This window comes from Zootoca vivipara, chromosome 8 (genome assembly GCF_963506605.1).
Source record: "Zootoca vivipara chromosome 8, rZooViv1.1, whole genome shotgun sequence".
Taxonomy (NCBI): Eukaryota; Metazoa; Chordata; class Lepidosauria; order Squamata; family Lacertidae; genus Zootoca; species Zootoca vivipara.
Genome location: NC_083283.1, coordinates 43,581,378 through 43,605,231, shown reverse-complemented (window position 1 = coordinate 43,605,231; position 23,854 = coordinate 43,581,378). Strand labels below are relative to the sequence as shown.

Sequence of the window (23,854 nt, the reverse complement as noted above, 5' to 3'; positions counted from 1 at the left end):
GTTCTCTGGCACAATAATAGCTTCTGGCTTTGAAAACCAAAGCAGAAGTATGTTCAAACTACTGCACATATACGATAGTTCTATTCAGATAATTCCTGGGTTGGGGGGTGGGGGTGGTCGGGCTTAGCAGTTATTAGAAAGATTTTCAAAGCTAATGAGCAAGATAGCAATAGTCAGGGTACCTGTGCAGTGGCACTTTCGTTGCCATTACCAAATACTGCCTCCTGTGGAGATAAGTAGCAAATAGGTTTTCTTCTGGTAATGTGTTGCTTACCTGTTCTTGGGATTCTTCCAGATGTGCACCGTCCCCTTCCTTTCTATCCTATGCAGCTGTTCTAAGGCAACAGACATCAGGCCACCACACAGAGTGCTTGTTTCGGTTCAATCCTAGAACTGTTTTCCCAGGCGGGTGTTCAAATGTGGGCGAGTGTTGTAGAGTAGTGCTAGATAATCCATGTTCTCAGGCACTTGTGATACATGCTTAGAATGAAGGGGAAACACACACTTAACTAGCTGCACCATTAGATGGCAGTGTTGTACAACTATGTTGCAGTTAGCAGACAGGATTATAACTATTGCAGGGCCATGTGTTTCATTCTTAAGGACATTTGGACACCTGATGCGAAAAGTGCCTCTGTGCCTTTTATGAAGCCCATGTATACAAGTGAAAATAAATGTAGGTAGAAAGTAGAAGAAAGGCACCAAAGCCTTGTGGCACCCAGGCTACGCTATGTAGATTGTGCATTTTGTACTGAGATGTCAAAGCACCCCTAGTGTGTTGTTTGTTTGTTTTTTACAGCTAGGTCCTGTGCATGCATACTTATGAATAAGTGTCAGCTTGCACCGTAAGCTTATTTAGACATATGTGCTTAGGAGTGCAGTTTCAGGCTTGCAAATTGCAGATGAGCATGAGACCCCTAATTTACAATTTTGCTAATTTGCAATTTTGCCTTCATTGATACTCCTCTGCCCAGCACTTCTTTACCCACACCTTTGGGAGGAGCTGATGGTTGGAAACACTTGAATGTTTCTTACTACCTCTTCTTATATGCTGCTACTCATTATTTATTAAAGAATTTTATAATGTTTGCTATTTATCATACAGTTTCTGTGAAGGATGAACTATAAAGTCAACAATAAATTAAGTTTAAAGCATTTCCTCCTCTGAAACCACAGTTGCTGTAGTTTTCCTATATGCTTACCAGTCCCCCTCCTCTTTTCTTTCTTCTGCCTTCTCTTCTGTTACTTGTGCCCTGGTTTATCCTTCCAGGCTGTCCCGGATCCTTCTTCCTCCCCCAACTTGGAACTATACATACCAATTAAACCTTTACTCTAGCAGTGGTCTGTAGCTGAGATAAGATATCAAAAGCTGGCCTTTGTTAGGCTCTCGACTTGCTACCTGCAAAGTGGCTGAGGGAAGCGTTGGTGGGGGCGTCAAGAGCTTTGAGACAGTTGTTTCTCCCTAGAGTTAATGGGGTTTTAAAAAGAAGGATCACTTGATGGTGTTGTAATAGACAGCCATACTTTAGAAACAAACAAGCTTCACAAGGTTTTATGTTGGTTTTGAAGCTGCCTTGGTTAGAGGTGACAATAGAGCAGCACTTTTCAGCTCTTCGTCTCTAATGGCACCTACCATTTAGAGCAGGGTCTCCAAACTAAGGCCCGGGGCCGGATGCGGCCCAATCGCCTTCTAAATCCGGCCTGCGGATGGTCCGGGGATCAGCATGTTTTTACATGAGTAGAATGTGTCCTCTTATTTAAAATGCATCTCTGGGTTATTTGTGGGGCATAGCAATTTGTTCATTTATTATTATTTTTCAAAATATAGTCCGGCCCCCCACAAGGTCTGAGAGACAGTGGACCGGCCCCCTGCTGAAAAAGTTTGCTGACCCCTGATTTAGAGGATTTAACAAGTACCCAGTGATTACTCCTGAATCTGTATCTGAAGTGTGCATGCACACGAAAGCTCATACCTATGACAAACTTAGTTGGTCTCTAAGGTGCTACTGGAAAGATTTATTTTTTATGACTACGTCAGACCAACACGGCTACCTACCTGTATCCTGAAATTCTTGTAACTTTAAACACTCACTGCCCCTATGTGGAAAGGAGGAACATACCTTCCTGCATGGTTTCTTGGCCCTTTTAAGGATGAGTTGGAAGCCTTATTAAAAAGTATATTTAGCAGTAGTGGGGAACCTTTGGCCCGTAGGACAATCTTGGCCTGCGGGGCCATTTCCCCCAAATATGGGGTTTGTGATATCAGCACTAGGGCTGGGTTAAATCCTGTGTTGGCAACATGCCCCTGTTCCAGCGGTGAATAGTTTGTGGAAGTAGGATTACCTGAGGAGGGGTGTGTGCCTATGAGGCAGACTTCCCCTTATTACTGTAATATCATAAACATGGATAAGTGCCTTAAAATCAGTATTAAAATGTTAGATTCTAGAGTTGTATATGTAATAAAACGTGCCTACTTTGAGCAAAAGAAGGCCCTCTCTTTTTTTTTAGAATGGACCTTGTCTGGTGAAGAATATCAAGCATGAGATTTCTTGCCTAAAAAGAAACACGTAGGTGGTCACAGAAGTATGCAGTCACACAGCATTGTCTATCAAGGCTATGACAATTACTTTTTAAGTATGGTAGGACCTCCCCTTGGGTGCATCATGCTCCAACATTTTGGTCTTTTCAAAGGCAGGTGAAAACACACCTTTGTCCAGGCCTTTGGGGATGGGTGTGAGGTGCGCTTTGACTTGTTTCTCCTGGCTGCATTTTCATTTTGTTGTTGTTGCCGTTTGATTTCGTTCATGATTGTTTTGTGTTGATTTTATATATTTGTGATTTTTAAGTGTTTGTACCCTGCCCTCGGACCTCTGAGTGAAAGGGGGAGGGTTATAAATATGTGTAATTAAAAAATATAAAGCAGGACTAACATTGTGGTGTGGCGTGTCTTAACATCTCTATATTGCAAGCTGTGGGAGCAGAGATGCATGACTAAACTAAACCAATTCAGAATTTATTCTTAAATATGTTTGATGGATTTTTAAAAGGTCAAACAATAAGCTACATCTGTCATAACACTGATTGGAGCACAGCAGGAATGTAGTAGTCTGTTGTTTAAACAGAGGAACCTAGAAGGGAAGTGTGCAGTACTATAGAAGCACACTGTAATATTGCATAATTCATGTACTGTTTATGCTGCCGACTTCTTGCTTAAAAGTTTGGATTATACAAACTCAGATTTATGTACTTGCTCTTAAGAATGTGCAGTGGAAGGATCTGATAGTATCTTCTTTCCTGCAGGAACGGTTCTTGTCAGAAGCAGCACTGGACAGCTGATGCTGGTGTCCCAACAAGCACTTGCTCAAGTGCAAAGCCAGTCCCAAAAGAACCCAGTTGTACGGCAATCATTGCCTGCAAATGCACCCACAGTCAAAATACAGACTGTACAGGTAAATAACCTCTGTAATAGCAGTTTTGTTGTGTATTTCTTCTGCTACTATAGCTTTTCACAGGGCTTGGGCCAGTGTATGTCACTCTCAGGGATGTGGGTGCAGCAGTGAAGTGAATCTAGTCTAGATGCAGGAATCATTTCCATTTTCTGCTGGCGCCACTTGCCCGTACGTACGTTAAGCAAGCTTTAATTGGCTATATAGTACAGTGATTTCCTATTCTTTCTTATGCATTCAACTTGCTCATACCAACTATCACTGTTACTACATGGATGGAAAAATAATTATTTCAATACGTAGAAATAAAAACACTTGAACAGTCATAGCCTGAAATGCCGCTTAAGTCATAGCATTTCTGCCTATCCATAGAAAGAAGCCTTCTCTACTTGGCATGCTCCTGAATCCTCTTCAGCATCATTTGCATATTCCTGCTCAGAAAAGACTGTTGCCCAGCGGACTTGAAGTTGGGACAAATAACACTGATGTGTCCAGTTAGAAGGAAATGGTGCCCGGCCGCTTACCCGAGATTGAGGCTTTTACCTAACAATATATTTTCTATTATCTTTCTGAAAGAATCCTGGAACTCAAGTACTGAAAGTATCAGCTGCTCCTCATACAACAGTGACTGGGACAACTTCTTCTGTTAATTCTAATGTTAAGAAGCCTGCTGTAATCCAGGTATGACTTCCATGTTATTTTTCTGGCACATAAACATTTTAGCCCACTGAGTCACAAACCTAATAAAATGGCAATGTGGCTTTATAAATCATGCTGCGTGTATCTTTTTTTTTTTTTTACATGTACCTAATGGCACATTTGCCAATGTAACTCATAACATACTGAGGAACAGGAAAGCTGTCACCTGCCTCATTCAAGTTGCCATATGGGTTGGGTTAGTCATCCTTATTCCCCAGCCCTATGGTAATGTCTAATGCCTGAATCTGACTGCAATAAAGGAGTCTACCTCTAAACATAATGCTTTATGAGCTCTCTTCAGTGATGGTCATTCTCAGCTTCGGGTGGTTGATGGAAATGTGCACGGTTGTTAGGATTACTATCTGTCAGACAAAATCGTTATTGCTAAATCTTAATGGAGGTTCACATGAGCCGATCTGCATGCATAATGTTATGTATATCTCTTTGCTTTCTCCTAAACGTGTGACTGGGAGACATGGTTGGAAAGTTGTGTTGGAGGGTGGTAGGCACCAACATCAGTAGAACAAAGGTACCTTCCTGATACAGTCATACCTCGGTTTAAGTACGCCTCGGTTTGAGTATTTTCAGTTTAAGTACTCCGCGGACCTGTCTGGAACGGATTAATCCACTTTCCATTACTTTCAATGGGAAAGTTTGCTTCAGGTTAAGTACAGACTTCCGGAAACAATTGTGTTTGTAAACCGAGGTACCACTGTACTAATATTAATGTAGCCACTTTAGTTTTGCTTTTTCCTGTCAGAATTGAAACTAGTTACTTAAATGTTTAATTTCTTCCAGTCAATAGCATCAACAAATAATAGCAGCACCACAGTTGTGGCTGCAAAGTCTTTGATTACCGGACCATTGGCAAAGCCTCCTATTTCTGATTCTTCTGCACTCACTTTTGCTCCAAAGCCAGTCCCTGACACAGAAAGTAGGACAGGAGCACAGGCCAGCACCTCTACAGTAAGTGCAAAGTAGTCTAAGATTGCTTACCTTTCCCATTATTTCAAAACTGAAGTTAATTTTCTCTTTTTGGCTTCCTATCAGGAAATGCAGGAAAATGTGAAAAAGTGCAAAAACTTCCTTGCAACACTAATAAAACTGGCATCCAGTGGGCCTCAAGCACCTGAAATGGGGCAGAATGTGAAGAACCTGGTACAAAGTCTGTTGGTAAAAGTTCATCTGCAAGTATTTGTGCCCTGATCCTAAATGTATTTACTCAGAAGTGATTTGTGTGCACACAGGCAATAAGGGTGTGAAGTACGGGATGTATTAATAACATGGGGATATACTAGAGGCCACAACGTCATTGGCTAGAGTGCACAGTTGTGCATGGCATAAGGCATGGATCCTAGTCATCAGGCAGCCTGGCTGCAGGCCAATGTTCCAGTCCTAGCCTGAGTGCTGGGACAACATTCAGAGAGATGCAGGATTCTCAGGCACACCATAATGTGAGCCACTCTTGCAGACCTCTCAAACAATGAAAGGCTCCTTTTTCCCAATAAGGTTTTCTATAACATGTTTAAATAGGCATGTGCCTTAAACAGGGAAGTCTAGGTTGCAAAATGAGTTTGTATATGCTAGGTTTGCCCTATTTCAAAAAGTGAAAAGTCCGACATGGGTTGCCATACATCTGGGTTTTCTCGGTCATTTTTTAGTGATTTTTTGAAATTCTGCATGGACTTTAATTCCAATGGATGAATCCCAGATATGTCTGGGAAATGGCAGATCTAGCATTTGGAAAGTTTTTAGACTTCTGCAGCATGCTCATTAAGGTTGGAGTGTCATAATTGCCAGAAGCTGATCCCATTCTTTTTCACAGGGTGACTGGTGTAGAGTGTATGACATGGCAATACATCTGTAGCTCTGTTTTTGATTTACCTGAGCATGTTCAGAATAGGCAAGTTAAATACTGCCTGCTGCAAATACAGGTGGGAAACAGGAAAGAAAAGCAAAACAAATAGGAAGGGTTTTGTTTTATTTTAGCTGCTTCTGGATACAAACTAGTAGAAATGTGACTCTCTGTAGTCTGTCTCTCTAGTCATGTGGCAGAAATATTGCACTTTTTTTTTTACCGCCTTGGTGCATTTCCAAGTTTCTAGGAACAACTTAGAAATCTAACTTATTTCCTGCAGTTGCTGGTTCTTAACCTGTGAAGAATTCATCTTAGATTCCTTTTGAGAGTCTGCTGATGCTGTACACTTTCTTCAATTTAATTGTTGAATAGAATATTCAGCGTATGAAATTGTTAGTACTAGAAAGTTCGTGAATTGGTGGGTTCAGTTTAGGCACATCTGGAGAAACTACACGTTACATTTGTGCTACTATTTCCTTTCCTATCTAGGAAGCCAAAATGGAACCTGAAGAATTTACTAGAAAACTGTACATTGAGCTAAAGTCTACCCCTCAGCCCTATCTTCTTCCTTTTCTCAAGGTATGTCTAAATCAGGCATCCCCAAACTGCGGCCCTCCAGAAGTTTTGGCCTACAACTTCCATGATCCCTAGCTAACAGGACCAGTGGTCAGGGATGATGGGAATTGTAGTTCAAAACATCTGGAGGGCCGAAGTTTGGGGAAACCTGGTCTAAATGAATTTGCTCCACATTTTAAGTATCAAAGTGGTGATGGTCCTTGATAGTTGGGTAGAAGCTTGTTTTGAAATGTCAGGAGAATTAATTTGTAAAGCAAAACACACAGGGACTCGACATGAAGTGGTGGGTGTGGGAAAGTGAGCCCCTCCAGTGAAATTATGCCCATGCCTCCATGGTGTTGTGATGAGAAGTGGGACCCCACATCTGTGACATCGGACCATGTAGTGGCATAAGCCTGCATGTACCATTTGGGTAAATTCTACCCATTCAGGGGAAACTTCCTGCCCATTCAGGTACTTGTGGCTCTCTCACGTGCAACAAGAGCAGGACTTCAGGACCAGCTTCATAAATGTGTCTGGGATGTTGTCCAGTGTGCTTAAGTCTCCTGCAGATTTGTTAATGATTGCAAAGGCAAACAGCCTGAACTTTTTAGGAAGTTCCCTTGAAGATCAGATGTGATAATTTTTATTGTTTAGCTGGTCTGCTAGTTATCTTTCTAATGTTTTAGCAGTGACATTGATACTGTTCAATGAGACACAGTGCAGTGTGAATGGTGGAAGGAAAATGCAGGATCTTAATATTTTTTTCTATTGCTTTCTTCTTTGCCTAGAAAAGTATGCTTGCCTTGCGGCAATTAATGCCTAACGCACAGGCTTTTATACAGCAGTGTCTTCAACAATCGGGACCACAAACAGCTCCTCCTATTTGTAGCACAGCATCATCCGCTTCTTCGGTACTTGCTGCCAGCACTCCTGTGACTGCGACCTCTCTTAAAATTCCGACGGGGATACCCTCCCAACAGTCTTCAGGTCCAGTCCTCTGTACATCAGGGGTGACAAAAGGATCTGGTTCTCTTCAGCTTGTTCGGACCACTCCTGCTTTGTCAGGGACACTCTCCCTTCAAGGTGCCAGTCCCGTTCCCTCCACTAAACTGACTACAGGAATAAATACTGTGAGAGCTGTACACCCAGTCTCCTCCACTGCAATGGTGGCCACTGGTACCACTTCTCTCCAGGCTGTGAAACCAGTCCGTACCCCTGCAATGTCGTCTTCGCCTGCATTTGCTGCTCTTAGTTCCGCAAAGATAGTCTCTTCTGCTGCAGCAACATCTCTACAAGCTCTAAAGCCAACCTTGACTACTGCTGCAGCAACTGCTACAACAGCAGTGACCACGTCTCTCCAATCCGTAATGCCAGTTGCTGGGAAACCAATCACTATCAGAGTTGCCCATCCCAGTTCTGTCCTTTGCCATTCAGCTCAGACATCACAGGCTGTAAAGGTAAAGCAGCTGGTAAGAGAAGTTTATATTGTTCTTGATCTGTAACGCTTTGATGTGAGTTATGTTGTCTGTTGCCCCATTGAAGTTTGCTAACCTTAGCAGTTTAGCCGAGCCAGCAATTCAAAGGCAGTTTATCAGCATATAATTAAAAAAATGGCACTTGTGCATTTGCGCCTTATGTACCTTGCATCACTTGACATCAGAGATGTCCGTTTTAAAAGGTTAATAATATACAATGAGGAAAGGGGCAGTATGGAGATATGTGAGTACTAAGCAACATTGAGGAATATATCTGTCTGATAATACTCCACTCAAAGAATCAGGAACATTTAGCACCCATTTCCATGAATGAAACTCTGGCAGATACTAAACAGAGCAGCCTTCTAGGGGTTTTACAATGTAAACTCAGCATTCCAGTACCAGCAGAACTTTACTGAGCATGAATGTGATGTAGTAGCCAATACTTGAACACTCTCTCTCTCTCTCTCTCTCTCTCTCTCTCTCTCTGTGTGTGTGTGTGTGTGTGTGTGTGCACAGTCCACCCATTCTGTGTACTTGACCGTAGACAGACCATTATATCTTGGCCTCATTCCCGTAATACAGATTGGGGGCATACGGTCTACTGTACTAGGTTATTGTATGGATTAAAGACTATGTTACGTACTTTGAATGCTCAAAGGCTGTACAGATGTTAAATGGTGATGGTTGACTCAGCTCCCCACTGCTAAGTCTGTCTCATTTGAAGTCACCATAGGTACTGTTGTTGGACACCCCTTTTCTCCCTGATCTACCAACTGAAAGAGATGTTAAAGTTACTGTGCAGTTATTTTCTGTTTGATAAGGAGAGCAGGAAACCTTTCACTGACAGATAAAAGAAAGCACTACTTCATGCAGCACATAGTTAAGCTATGGAACTTGCTCCCGCGGGAGGCAGTGATGGCTGCCATCTTGGATGTCTTTAAAAGAGGCTCAGGCAAATTCAGTGGCTACCAGTGGCTACTAACTCTGATGGCTGTGTTGTGCCTCCACAGTTGGAAGCAGTTTGCTTCTGAATACCGGTTGCTAGAAACTGCAGGAGAGGAGAGTGCTCAGGTCCTCCTTGTGCATTTCCCGCAGGCATCTGCTTGGCTACTGCGAGAACAGGATGCTAGATGAGATGTGCCCACTGGCCTGATCCAGCAGACTTTTCTTAGGTTATTAAATTTGCAGTGCTGCAAATTGTACATACACACTGTGTGAAGAGCTCCATTATTAGGTATCAGATACAACCTCTTAAGGATAGGGGCGTTTTTTTCTGTCTGATCTATAGCATTTTCTGTCTCTAGAATTGGTCTTCATCCTTGGGATCCTTTGACGCTGTGGGACTGCAACTTTAATAATTCCTGAGAGTTAGGGCTAAGTGACAACGGATAATGGGATTTGTAGTCCAACATCAGCTGGGGATCCAAAGTTGAAGAAAACGTCAATGTTTCACTGGGAATACCATTGCATTTTTCTCTTGGTAGTTTTAAAATGCCCATCTAGTTCGTATTTGTAGAGGTTCATAACACTGGGAAGGTTCTCAATTCCTCCCATGGAAATGGAACAGTTTGACCCTGATTTTTTTTTACTTTTTTACGTTTGGGGTAATTCAAACTTCACCACAGAACCCCTACATCAAACTTGTTAGTATTCTGGAAAGCTGTTGAATATATGGGAGCAGGAGAGATTAGAAGGCACTTTTAGTCTTGTAAAACATTGGGGATACATAATGTCTTTAACTGTGAGCCACGGCGAAATGGCTTCTGATATTTGCCCTTTTGAGTCATAGCAGTAGGTAGCTTTGATCTCATTTTATGATCAAACAGATTTATTTAAGATAATTTCATCCTGCTTTTTGACATTATCCCCAAAGCAGTTTTGTGTGTTTAAACCAACATCAAACAGCCAATAAAACAGTAAAAAAAAAAAAAAAAATCGAAGAGGAGCACCAGCGGTTTGACACAAGTTCATAAATTCACCAGATCCACAAATCCCTTCTGAAGCAAATTCCAGCTGTCCTGAACAGGAAAGACCAGGGGGAGAAAGTTTCATAATGTCATTGGTGCCACTGGGAAAGGCCTGTTCCATATTTCAAACTTTTGTGCCTCTGATAGAAAGGAGAACACTGAGCAGTGGTTCTATTGGTGTCTTTTTTAAGTGTGCAAATAAGTTTATATCGGAACGCTCACAAAGCATGTGTCCTACCAGTATGATTGTACCCAGACTTCTAAAGCCATTTGACATGCTAATTTTGTTTACAAGCTTGATCTTGGGTGACTCTGTCAGCCCTGACGCAAGTGTTGCACTTTCATGTACCTGACTAACTTAATCTAATATTGTTTGCAATATGTGCTGAGTAGTTTTATGTGTAACTTTTCCAGATAGTCCAGCCGCCTTCAGGAAGTATCTTGAAAAAAGTGGTCACACTCGAACAGGCTTCACTCCATGCTGTGAACAAATCGGGTGAAAAAATGCCATTAAACACTTTGATCCAGTCTGGCCAGCTTCCTGCAGGTACAGTTAAGTTATCTGGCTGATTTCAGACCTCATACCCAAACCATAGCTTGCATAGCTTTCTGTGAACTTCCTTGAGACCTCCGGGTATAGGGAGGTATATAAATTCAATAAATAAATGAAATGAAATGAAAACTGATTTGAACCAAATAGTGCACACCATGCTGTTTTCCCACTTTACAAAATGTATCTCTGTGCTTGGTGGGGTGTCCTGCATTTCAGTGGTACAGATCAATGTTTTGTCTGATGTCAATAAACAAGGAGTTCCAAAGTGCCCAAAGATTGATTTCTTACAGATGTGGAACCAGTATTATGTGGCACCTGTAATGGTACCTGTCAGGGAGTTGTTGCGGCTGCTCCTGAGTAAAGACGCTCCAGTCCGTTGTGTCTTTAAAGGTTTTATTGTGCATACTATTTACAGTGTAGAGATAGCAGAAGACACAACCTCCTAGTCACTCTCAGAACCCGGCAATGGCGCCCGTCGGCTTCGGGACCAGCATAATAACCTGGGCACCCCGAAACGCCGCCCCTTCGCCCTGCGTTTGGGTGCCGGAAGGAGCGGTGCCCCTTCTTCCCCTGACCGGCTGGGGCAGTGCCTGGGCTCCAATATCTCCCTGAGCCGTCCCTCCTCCACTTGTTGGTCAGAGTGGTGCAGGGGCTCTGATGCCTCGCTGATCCTTCCCTCCTCCATTCCGCTTCCCTCCTGACCTGCTGCTAGTGCTGTCGCTGGGCGAAGTGCTGGTCAGGATGATGGGGGGAGGCTCCCTGTAGGGAGTCCCCCTGACAGTACCAGTTCCACATATCAAACATTTGGGTTAAGGTGATCACCCAAGTGAACTCCCTAGCCATTAAGGGCTTTATATACCAATAGTAAAACTTTGAACTTGGCCAGGTAAGAGAATGACAACCACTGCTGATCTCTGAGCAGGGGTGTTACATGCTGACAGATTATCATTCCTGTCAGGAATGCAGCTGTATGCACTCACAGCAGTTTCTGGGTCAAGGACAAAGGAAGCCCCACATAGAGTTGATTGGTTGCAGTAATTCAACTCTGAAGTCACCAGGTTCACAAAAATGTTTTAAACGGGGGTAAGGTAGGCTTGGCATCTCTGTTAGCGTTGCACACTGTAGTTAATTGCAATGTGTTACTCAGCTGCTAAGAATCCAGCACTTGTTGCCAATTTGCCAGGCTCAAAGTTGTAAACAACTTGGGCCAAAAATACATTAAGGGTTTGCCTGATTCTGTATGTTCCATCTGGATCACTGAGATCCTTGGATGAGGAACTTCTAGTGGTTCCACTTACCTCTGATGTTAGTTTGGCCTTTACTATGAGCCAGACCTTGGGTGTGGCAGTTCCAGACCTGTAGAACTCGCGATCTACAGCAAGAACCATCCCTCGCTTCTTTCCAATGTCTTTTGAAAACTATGTTGTTCAGACAGGCCTTTGTAATATGAATCATCTCTTTTTAACCTTTTAGTATTTATTGGTGGTTTTTAATGTTTTTATGAATGTGTGCATTGTATTCTTAAATGTTGTATACCAACTCTTTATCTTTTTTTATGAAAGTCTGGAGTATGAATATGTAAATAAAAGGTGCCATGATACACAGAAAAACAGATTCCAGTATTAGTTTATGATAGCTGAGCTTTGGCTATCATGATGGTTTCATAATGATAGGAATGAACCCAGGTGAGCCTCGGGCTCCTGAAGTTCACCCCTTCTCAAAAAGAGTTAGAAGCTCCGCTTTCCATTACAAACCATATATAAACTATGGTTTAGGGTTAAGATGTAACACAGTGTAACACTACACTGTGAATAAGCGAAATCTCCTGTTCTGTCTTCTTGGCCACACTAGAAGGTGGCCAGGATTTTTGAGGAGGAGCAGCTTGCCCAGGCTTGTACTATTTACCATAAGCTTTGTCATGATATCCTGAATACCAGAAGTGCATTTCCCCATTGATAGATGCTACCTCTTGAATATTGGCACAGTACTATCCATTGACCCATCCACAACCTTTAGGAAAGATGCTTGGACCTTGCACAGCAAATGTATTAACTGTGCTAAAAGCAGTTGTCATGAAAATCACTTGGAGAGCTCTCTTAATTAAAAGAGGGAGCAGCCTTTGTTAAAGGCAACAGTTATGGATACCTTTGATGTTAGAATATTCTTGGCTATAGCACAGTTGTCCAGGTGTCCATGTCCTGATAAAATAACTTGAGCAGATAATATATATGGGAACTGCATTTGTGACCTTGAAGCAAATGCACAGCTTTCATTAAAAAAACAGAAAAGAAAAATCCTGGACACAGTCTCTCCAGATATCTGTTTTTGGATGAGCTGTGCGCTGAATGTTATTGAGGATTTTGCTTTCTGCTATGGATTGTTCATCTTTTTTTTTTTTTAGGTTCCATTGTGAAACAAATTACCCTGCCAGGAAACAAAATTCTGTCGCTTCAAGCATCTCCTGTTCAGAGAAATAAAATAAGGGAGAACGGAACAAAATCCTTCAGGTAAAAAATAAACAAAGTCGGAAGTTTGTGTACTGTGCAAAAACCTGGCTGGGAGGCGGGGGGAGGGAAGCAAACAGCCACAGAGAATCAAGTGATGCCTAAATAAATATTTAAGATTTCTGATGGGAGTTTTTGCTTCCTTGGTTCTGATGTTTTAGTACTAATGAAAGGGAAAGCCTAAAATTTGCCCTGCCAGCTGTTTCAGATATTTACATTCCAGAGCTTTGATTGGGTTATATGCTCCTGAAGTCTAGGCTTTTATTTGTCTAGCTGCTAATCCTAGTTCTTTTATTTTGAACTCCTTATCCTGTCTTCTAACTGTCCAACTGATTAAATGAATTTGCACATTGCAAAATATCAGTATTGCTACCTCATTGAAGGAAAAATACAATTTAAATTTGTGGGAACTAAAACTTCACACATTTTAAAGAGTTTTCTTTGGATTTGAGATTGCTTTATCTTAAGTAATATGAATTATATACTTGAACAAAAAGTAACGATGAAAATAAGTCGGCTTCATTAATAACTACATACCATATTTTTATTATTCTGTTGGGGTTTGAGGTAGTCAATTATACTATATTTGCCCATTGCTGATAGATTCAAGCTAATTCTAAGTCAGCATACTCTATTCCTTTTAGATAGCCCAGCAGTTTTTTTGTAGGGTTCAGAGGGGTATCATACCTATTAGCTGAATATTAAAGGTAAAGGGACCCCTGACCATTAGGTCCAGTCGTGACCGACTCTGGGGTTGCGGGACTCATCTTGCATTATTGGCTGAGGGAGCCGGCGTACAGCTTCCAGGTCATGTGGTCAGCATGACAAAACCACTTCTGGTGAACCAGAGCAGCACACGGAAACACCGTTTACCTTCCCGCTGTAGCGGACTCTATTTATCTACTTGCATTTTGACGTGCTTTCGAACTGCTAGGTTGGCAGGAGCTGGGACTGAGCAACGGGAGCTCACCCCGTCACAGGGATTCGAACCGCTGACCTTCTGATCAGCAAGCCCTGGGCTCAGTGGTTTAACCCACAGCGCCAGCTGGGTCCCTGAATATTACCTGGGTCCACCTGAATATTACCTAGGGTTTAATACAGACTTGAGGTTTATTAACAGATTTCAATTGAAATCAGATGTGTTAGTTGTCTGTGATTGTTGGAAAAGAAGCTGTATTTGCTTTCATCACCCTGAAAAATCATTTGAATGTGGCCAGTAACTGGAAGGAAAATCCCTTTCAGATTTCCTGCTTGGCAGGGGTTTGGACTGGATGGCCCTTGTGGTCTCTTCCAACTCTATGATTCTATTCTATGATTTCTGTTGCATAGAAGGCTCAGAAGTTGACACATTAGTGTAGTCCACTCTTGGGGCAAAAAAGTCACTCTAGAACATCTTGGCCCCTTCCTTTATTGGGCTCTAGACTTTCCCCTTAAACTAGTGCTGTGCTACCTTTAGTAGAAGTCTGTGCCATGCATAAAATGTTTTGGGTTTGGGGAGGGAGGCAAGGATGACAGTGGCATCTTGTGCAGAAGGGGAACCTTTGGCTGTTCAGATGTTGTTCTGACTACAACTCCTGCCATCCCTGACCATTAGCCATGCTGGCTGGGGCCGTAGGCCGTAAGTGTGGCATTCAGCTAAGTTTTAGACACTTCAGGTGCACATGATAAGATAGGCCCAGTAACCCTAAGACTCGGGCAATATCTGGTGGAGGGCCATAGGTATAAGATGTGAGAGCAAATCTACTAATTTAGTGCTAGCATACTATGGCAAAAGATGTAGCAAGGGAGCTTTCCCCCTCCAAATGTGGAAGGTTAGGGTAGCTGCTTTAGCTGTTGCGCAGGACGTTTCTGTTCTCAGTACTACTACCGTAAGTTGTAGCATAAGGTCTGACATCCCAGCAGTTAGCAGCATCAAATGCTCTGGTGAACATCTACCATATAATTACACTGAAAGATAACTGTGCTAATTCATGGCTGTTAAGATTATTTCACTATCTCTGTCTGCAGATTCTAGCTGGAGAAGTTACACTACCTACAAGAGCCTATGTACTTTGGGGTTGGGGGACTTAATGCTTTTCCCAAACTCTGGTCTGTGGACCACATAGAGCTTCATTCACATGGTCCATGGGGTGTCTGTGGATCTGTGGTTGAATGTGGAAGGTGGTGCACACATCACGTGATTCATACTCATTTTAATTGTATTGCTATTGCTTGGCTATCGCTTGCTATTGCTATTTCTTACATTGCATTACAATTTGAATTCTACGGAATTCAAATTGTAACGCAATAACATACAATATATGGGAAATAAAAATATGATCAACATCATGCAGCATCTAGCACAGCACATTAACATCGCTACAACATGCAGGGGGAAAAAACATTGAGTTGGTCCACCCAAGACCTGTTGCAATTTTCAAGTGGTCCATGGTGAAGAGAGTTTGGGAGCCATTGTTTTTGCAGCATCACACTTCGGTAAAAAGACTGGTAATCTGAAATCCTTAATCCTAAGGCTAGAACAATCTTACATTTGTCCAGATGTCTTAATTTTGCTTTTTACCTGTGTGAGAGCTTTCTTAAATGCAAAGAAAGACAATGAACACAGATGAGTGTGTAGCTGCTACCAACCTAATCCTAGATTAAATTTTAAATTGCGCCATGCAGATTTCGATTAGCAGCCTCTGGCTGGCATCTTACAGGCTTTAGCTCAAGCCTGTCCTTATTTTTAGAACAATTGTGTAATTAAAATAGTGAAAAGTGCAGGGCCAATATTTGAACAGCAGAGGGTGCTAAAGACTTGTTTGTCAGGTGTTTTTTTGTGTGTTTTCTTAATTGAAAAGTTTACTAAATGAGATATGCTAAATGAGAAAATCAGAAGGGACTTGCTTCAATTGGAAAGTTTGATTAGATCAGTGTAGTCCACACTGAAGGACATAGTTATGAGCCAAACTAATAAAATGCTTAAGTAGAGAGAAGCAACTTCTGTAATTGACAAAATAAATGTCCCAGTATTAATAGTTCCTGTGGATAATCCATAACCACCACAGGAGGAAATATTATTGACATTGGCAATCAATCTGATCCTGGGGATTTGGTCCCAAGCATACCTGCTTGCTAGGTCCTAGTGAAAATAATAATAATAATAATAATAATAATAATAATAATAGCACTCTGGGCGGCTTCCAACAGAAAAATAAAACACAGTAATCTATTAAACATTAAAAGCCTCCCTGAACAGGGCTGCCATCAGATGTCTTCTAAAAGTCTGGTAGTTGTTTTCCTTTTTGACATCTGTTGGGAGGGTGTTTCACAGGGCGGGCGACACCACTGAGAAGGCCCTCTGCCTAGTTCCCTGCAACTTGGATTCTCGCAACGAGGGAACCGCCAGAAGGCCCTTGGTGCTGGACCTCAGTGTCCGGGCAGAATGATGGAGGTGGAGATGCTCCTCCAGGTATACTGGATCAATTCATGCCACCCCCTAATCTTGAGCATGTTACTCAGCTGACCCTTAAGTGCATTTTTATTACCATGTTCACTAAAATATGAACAAATGGGTTCAAGACCAATCTCAACAAAATCCCACTTCTTTTCTTTCAATAACTGTAATACTTATAACACTTTTTTTGGCTTGCCAAAAGCAGTATTTTTCCTTGTACCATATCAAATGCTCTACTGGAATGAACTGGAATGGTCGCAGCTTGCTTATCAAGTTCTCTTAAATATTAGGTTAATTGGACAATTGAACAAATGTTGCAATATACCCTTGTTACTCAATTTGTTGTTGTAGTAAAGTTCCTTTAACCATTACATAGACAAGTTCAAGTCCTTGTTTCTCCTTCATTTCTCTGATAAGTATTAGATCTTTTAGTTTAAAAATAAGGTTATCTGACTTGACTGTGCTTGTTTTTCTATGTCATCTTGCTCTTGGCAAGCTAAAGCACTGAGCTTACCTTGAAGGAGCCGGTGCTGTGTCCACTGCTAAAAAAAAACAAACCCCTCACCCTAGATTCCCTAGTCTGTGGTAGTCATTGGCTGGTTGTGGCAGAGCAGCTGCAGGCATTATTGGATACAACCGATAGTCTGGACCCATTTTAGTCTGGTTTCAGACCTGATGTTGGGACTAAATCAACCTTGGTCTCCCTGAAGTGGTAGCAACAAGCAGAGTGCAACCTTTGTGCTTTTGCTTGATTTATCTGTGGTTTGTGATACCATCAACCATGGACCTGGACTGGCTGTGTGACATAGGTGTCAGGAATATTGTTTTGTGCTGGTTCATGCTACCTGCAGCATCAGTTCCAAAGAGCGGCATGGGGGCGGGATGTTCAACAGGCCCGTGACATTTATTATGAGGTGCTGCAGGGAACTCTCTTGTTCCCCAGTGATATGAACCGATTGGAAGCAGTCATTGGGGGATATGGAGCCATATGTTATCGGTATGCTGATGGCACACAGTTGTGTTTCTCTACAATATATGATCAAGAGTGGCCATGTGTGGCTGCAGCTGTGGGCTGTATTGGGGGTCCAACAAACTGAGTTAAAGCCCTAGCAAGAGAGAGTGGTTCTGTGGGCAAGTGGTTCTCATGTCCAGGCAATAAGTCAGTTACCTGTTCTAAATGGGGTTGAACTTCAGTGCTTCAAATTGCCACTTTCCCAACAGTTTACCCTTTGCAGTGTTTTGAGTTCTTAACAAGAACGTTTCCACTTGCTTCTCTGATCCTAATCTCCCTACCCACTAAGTGTCTCTTCAGTTATTGTTGTTGCTTTTAATGTCTGACTCAGCCCTCAAACTTCTAAACATGGTCAGTGATGACTTTCTCAGACATCTTGGGAGTCTTCACTTTCTCGCTTAGAAAATGATGCCAAAGTTGCCAAGTTTACCTAAACATGGAAATTCTAGCTACCAGTAGTGCAGATCAAAGAAATAAAGCAGCCTAGTTAGTGACAAGTCCTACAGTCGTGTTGGTAAGCACAGAATTTAATAGAACAGTTTGCCTTTATAACCCAATACAAAATATAATAGAAATTTTGCTTGTAGAGATGAAGATGACATCAACGATGTGACTTCTATGGCTGGGGTCAACTTGAGTGAAGAGAGTGCATGCATATTCGGATCAAAATCTCAAGCAATCGGCGCAATTATCCGGTCTTGTCCAGAAGAACTCTTCCTTTCTTCAGATGCACTGCAGAAGAAGATCCTAGAAATGGGTGAGAGAATTGGTGGGAGGGGGAATACTCCAGAATGCAAAACAGGCTACATAAATCTTAACTTTGACACCACCTCTTTTCTGAATGTACTGGCGTTGTTCTGTTCTGAGTTACAGAACTTGTACTTAAGCAGCCAAATTTTTAAATAGCAAATTAGGAGGGTTTTGTTCTATTTCTGAGCAGGCCAGCAATACATCTTTGAAGCAGTAGATCAGAGAGATGTTCCAGAAGCCATTGCGCTGGTGCATAGCGCAATGGTGCATTTCCTTAAAGCAGTCTGCCTCTGTGCCATTGCTCTGAAAATATTAGGGGGAGTGAAGGGATGCAGAACAAGAGAGAAGCAGAGCTCACCCAGGCAAGCTGCAGTTATGGGTGAAGAGGAAAGGGGGCCGCTTTAAGACCCTATTGGACTTAGCTGTTTTCCAAGCTGTTGCCTTGAGACTGTGGGTCAAGCTGCCATATGCTGTTGGCTGGACTGGAGTATGAAAAAGGCCCAGTATGTTGCGAAAAACTTCTCTGTTCATTAACATGTCAAGATTTAACAAGCACTGTGTCAAAACAGGGCAAAACGTAACTGTGCATGTGGTTGGTTTTTTTTTTTTAATTACTGAAATTAACCGAATAGGGCACTAATTTCTACAGCTACTACAACTTCCCTTCTCCCAACCACAAGGCTTGATTTCTGTATTCTTATTAACTTTGTCCTATAAATGACCTTGCAAGGAAAGTGATTCTAGGGGCTAAGTGAAACAATGTCTATTTTCTGAAGCTGTAGGCTAGGTTTTATTAATGTAATGTCTAAGATCTTTGAAGTTGTGGCTTTACCAGGAAAATCACAATCTCCCAAACCTTTATTCATAATGGGTATGACTTCCAGGGGGAACAGAATGCCTGCTGTGCTAATTATTTCAATTATCAGCTAGTACTAAAACACGTAATGGATTTTCTCTGCCTCCACAGGTAAAAGCCATGACATTACGGAAGTTAATTCAGATGTTCTGAACTTGATCTCCCATGCTACACAAGAGAGATTAAGAGGGCTTCTGGAGAAACTAACTGTAATTGCTCAGCATCGTACGATGACCTATAAGGTAAAGGAAATAATCATTAAGCTTCTTGGTCTCCTAACAGTCTTGTTCCAGTCAGTGGGTTTAAAAATAAATAAATTAAAAAGTAATTGTATTGGCATCCTATATCTAAAATCTGCCTTAAAGTACGTTTCCTCATGGATGCAGGAGGTTCTTGGCTATTAGGTTGTAAGAATAAAATGCAGTCATGGAAATGGCAATAACCAGAAGGAAGCTGCCACATACCAATTCCACCTACTGGTTCATTTAGTCCGGTGTATGTCTGCTTTAACTGGCAGCAGTCCCAGGCTTCTCTCTTAACTAGAGTTTCCAGAGATTCCACCTGGGAGTGTCTACGATCCCAAGCATGCACACCTGTCACTGAGGTACAACATGCTTCCAATTATATGCCCTCATCCTTCCCTGCCTTTAAGTTTCTTCAGGCACCAGTTTAGCTGCTGTTCAGTGTTGGTCCTGTTTTCTGAGCTTGGAAGCTTGAAACTGGAATAGGCAAAAATGGTGGTGGTTGTTTTTGTGGGGGGGGGGAGGGTTGGAGGGAATGGCTGGTTTTCATAGCTAGTGTAGATAAGCTAACTGAAAATCTGGAAACGCTTTGGAGGAAAGTAGCTCTTAATGGAATTTAAATTTAATAAATAATAAAACAAAATAAGCGGATGCAATCTTGGTAAGCAAATGTGCATTGAATTTCTTTTGAACTTGTCTATTATGTTAATGCAATCTGACTTGCTTTTAACAACTAGGGTGGGGGGCAGTGGCCCATGTTGTATTTTAAAACCATAAATCCCCCCCATTTTTTTTAGGGGAATGACAAGTACACAATAACTAGTGATACAAGGGCTCAGCTTAGGTTTCTTGAGCAATTGGACCAGATCGAGAAGCAGAGGAAGGATGAAGAAGAAAGAGAGATGTTGCTCCGGGCAGCCAAGGTGAGAGAACTGTTATTTGCATAAGACTTACGGCAGCTAAATATTCCTAGACCTAGCTGCTGCCTGTATGCTGCAGCTGAAATAACTATACAAGCACATCCATGTAGGAGATGGATATTTTGCAGTAATTGGGTACCTTGAGAAGTTGGACCTCAGAAGGGATTCAGGGGGGCTATCATGGACTCTGTGGATTCCAAGGTTTACCGAAAAGGTTCGAACTCTGGCAAAGTTTTTCCGCAACAGCGGACTACAACTCTCCATCTTTCCAATATTTTCTATAATAATATTTTTTTTTTGGATCTGGCTGGGTTTCCCCAGCCACTCTGGGCAGCTCCCAACAGAATACTGTATTAAAAACACGATCAAACTTGAAACATTAAAAACTTCCCTAAACAGGGCTGCTGAGTCCAAACATGTTGTAACCTATGGACACTTCTTGCATTTGTGTGTTTTTGTGTGGTGCCAGTGGGCCCCCTTGACACTTGAAATGGGTAGGAAAGATATCCCATAGAAAAAACTAAGATTGAGGTTAAAAGCAAATAGGAAAATGTCATACACTTTGGTTATATTACTATTTATCACTATTTCAAAGTTGTTGGTAATAAGCCTATGTCTGGGCTGTATGACTAGACCAGGCATCCCCAAACTGCGGCCCTTCAGATGTTTTGGCCTACAACTCCCATGATCCCTAGCTAACAGGACCAGTGGTCGGGGGAGATGGGAATTGTAGTCCAAAACATCTGGAGGGCCGAAGTTTGGGGATGCCTGCTCTAGACCATTTACTGAATGCTGCTCTTGCTAAAAACAGAAATAAGACAAAGCCTTACACTCAAAAATTAGAACTAGATGGTGGGGAGTTCGTTACCTATCCTTCTGTTGTTATTATTTTGTTGCTTCGCGTTGAAGACAAAAATGGATAAACAGCAGCTACAGAACACTTCTGATTCCTGTTCATGGATCTAATTGGATGCAATTATTGTGACTTGAGTGCAGAACACAATAGTCAAGCATAGAATTGCAGGAAGTTATCTCTTTATATAGCTTTCAGTGTGTCTAACTTGGGTCTGATGAAGATGTAACTCTAGCCCCCTGCAAACTACTGGGAAGGGGACTCTATCTTGGGGCAGGTGGATTCTGGCTATGATTTGCAAGGACCCAGCATTAACCTTTGCAAAGGTTGCTGGCAACCTTCCTGGAACCACAGGTCAATGGTGCAACAAATATGAATTTCACCTTTGTACAGTAGGGCAGTTTACACGCACCCACACCCACCCACACCATTCCCTTTCCTCCGACCAGGCAAGCAGAGTTCAAGGACAGATTCCAGCCAGGCAAAAACTCTCAAGGAGAAGGTATGAAGTAGGGCTGGTGAGCAGCATGGCCTGGAGAAATGGGTGTTTCCTGGAAAGAGTTTTGAGGGCCAGATAGAGGACTGGAGAGGCCACCTTTGGGGGCCCCCAGGCCTGAGATACCCCATACATGCCTTAGAATTAACTTAAAGGTAAAGGTAAAGGGACCCCTTACCATTAGGTCCAGTGCTCATCTCGCGTTATTGGCCGAGGGAGCCAGCATACAGCTTCCAGGTCATGTGGCCAGCATGACAAAGCGATTTCTGGCGAACCAGAGCAGCACACGGAAACGCCGTTTACCTTCCCGCTGTAGCGGTTCCTATTTATCCACTTGCACTTTGACGTGCTTTCGAACTGCTAGGTTGGCAGGAGCTGGGACAGAGCAATGGGAGCTCACCCCGTTGCGGGGATTAGAACCGCCGACCAGCAAGCTGTAGGCCCTGTGGTTTAACCTACAGCACCACCTGCGTACTTAAAAGGGTACATTCCTATTATCCCACATTACAGATCGCAGGGACTGACTGAGCTTTGTGTGGCCTTCAGCAAGTTGCTTATGCACTGAGCCAGGAGCTTCAAGGTTACACCAATTTGCTAATGGACCTAGAAGTCTTTCCTTCCCCTACCAGATGATCCACTGGTAGCTGCCTGGGACTTATTAAATGTAACCTATTATAACTGTAGAAATGACCTATTTTTAAATGGCCCAATATAGGAACTGAAAAAAATAGGCTCCTTAAGGAGGTCTTCTGCATTCCCGTCAAATATGGTGCTTGATCTTTTTATCTCCCTCCTTGCTGCTTTTCTCATTTTCCCAAGTGTCTGTTGCTGACATGAACATCATCACGCCTAGGCTGGACCTGACTGACAATGTTAGCATCATTTTTAGTTCAAGCTTCCTCTGGGCTAGAATGGAGGCAGCAGTCCCTGATGAAGAGAGGGGTTTTGTGTGTGTGTGTGTGTGTGTGTGTGAGAGAGAGAGAGAGAGAGAGAGAGAGAGAGAGAGAGAGAGAGAGAGAGAGGGAGCGCCAATCTGGCTTTAGGCATTCATTCCCTGCAGCTAAGATTTCCAATCAGAAGAGAAAATTGTAACTTATTAAATATTTAAAGATAATGTTGTGTTTGGGTGCTAGTCATTTCTATTAAATGTCTTTCTTTTTCTTCCCCTTCCCCTTCCCCCTTCTTTTCCTTTCCTTTCCTTTTGATAGAGCCGTACCAATAAAGAACATCCGGAGCAGCTGCGATTAAAGCAGAAAGCAAAAGAGGTATGACTTTTTCAAGTCCCCACGCTTTGCCTTTGTATTCTGAGGGAAGGTTGGCAGCCCTCCTCTCCTGGCAATTAGGTCAGGGTTTATTTTGCTGTTGCATACCATTTGCAGAGGCCTTGGGGAAGGACAGGAACTGCTACAGGCAAGGGCAGCACTTCAAATGAGGTCAATGAATTATGAGCTCTTAACATTTTATTTTCATAGTTTACAAAGAACTATTTCTAGACAGGCCTAAACTATACAGCAGTGTGCTTGGTAGGAATATAATGTGGGATTAGGGGGGGAAAAGACACTTTGAGATTTAGCATCTGGGACCATACAATAGGCTACATTTTTCCAGGGTAATTGTTCGTTTTGTAAATCTGATACTGCTTATAATTCTTTGGCTGGGAGGCGGTACTGGGATTTAGTTTTAAATGGAAAACGCCTCTGGCTTTTAATTTTCTGGGCCCAGCAGTTTTCTGTTCTGGAATGGAGCCCTTGTTTCACGCAGTTCATGTTTAGCTGCAGGGGTTTTAGTTTATAGCTTAGACTGGTTAAGCTTTTACTCCCAGAGGCCTCTGCATAGCAACTGCAGAAATCAACAAATAAGTTCATTTATGTCTGCTGCAGCCTCCTCTCAGTAGCTGACTTTTTACATTTCCCAATATCCATTTCCTGACTTTTCTAGCCGGAGAGAAAAAAGCTCCACTAATTGGAGCTTATTTTAATTGAGCCTTAATATTGGATCTCACTGGAGTTGCCCCCAGAGCTACTGGGAACAGAATTAAATGAAAATACCTAAGGTTGAAGACTGTGTGAGTGAGAGTTTTTTTGTTTTTTTACTTGACCTACAGATTCTTTTCCCCGCTGAATAAATCAAGCCTGTTCACATTTCTGATTAAGGATCTGACAGCAGACAATAATAAAGACAATTGAGGTGTGAGATGTGTTATACAGAGCTGAAGAAATTGGTTTC

The 23,854-nt window shown here is 42.3% G+C and overlaps 1 protein-coding gene across 1 annotated transcript in view; it reads left to right on the top strand.

The window, feature by feature from the left end:
• The window catches only part of TAF4B (TATA-box binding protein associated factor 4b), a 50,508-nt gene that overhangs the window by 7,584 nt on the left and 19,070 nt on the right, over positions 1 to 23,854 (top strand). The window contains exons 2-13 of the mRNA XM_035126312.2: positions 3,301 to 3,449; positions 4,023 to 4,127; positions 4,944 to 5,111; positions 5,196 to 5,318; positions 6,493 to 6,582; positions 7,350 to 8,030; positions 10,421 to 10,553; positions 12,961 to 13,066; positions 18,099 to 18,268; positions 19,229 to 19,359; positions 20,157 to 20,282; positions 22,837 to 22,893. Of these exons, the coding sequence (XP_034982203.2) occupies positions 3,301 to 3,449; positions 4,023 to 4,127; positions 4,944 to 5,111; positions 5,196 to 5,318; positions 6,493 to 6,582; positions 7,350 to 8,030; positions 10,421 to 10,553; positions 12,961 to 13,066; positions 18,099 to 18,268; positions 19,229 to 19,359; positions 20,157 to 20,282; positions 22,837 to 22,893 (2,039 nt within the window). The remainder of the gene's footprint in view (positions 1 to 3,300; positions 3,450 to 4,022; positions 4,128 to 4,943; positions 5,112 to 5,195; positions 5,319 to 6,492; positions 6,583 to 7,349; positions 8,031 to 10,420; positions 10,554 to 12,960; positions 13,067 to 18,098; positions 18,269 to 19,228; positions 19,360 to 20,156; positions 20,283 to 22,836; positions 22,894 to 23,854) is intronic.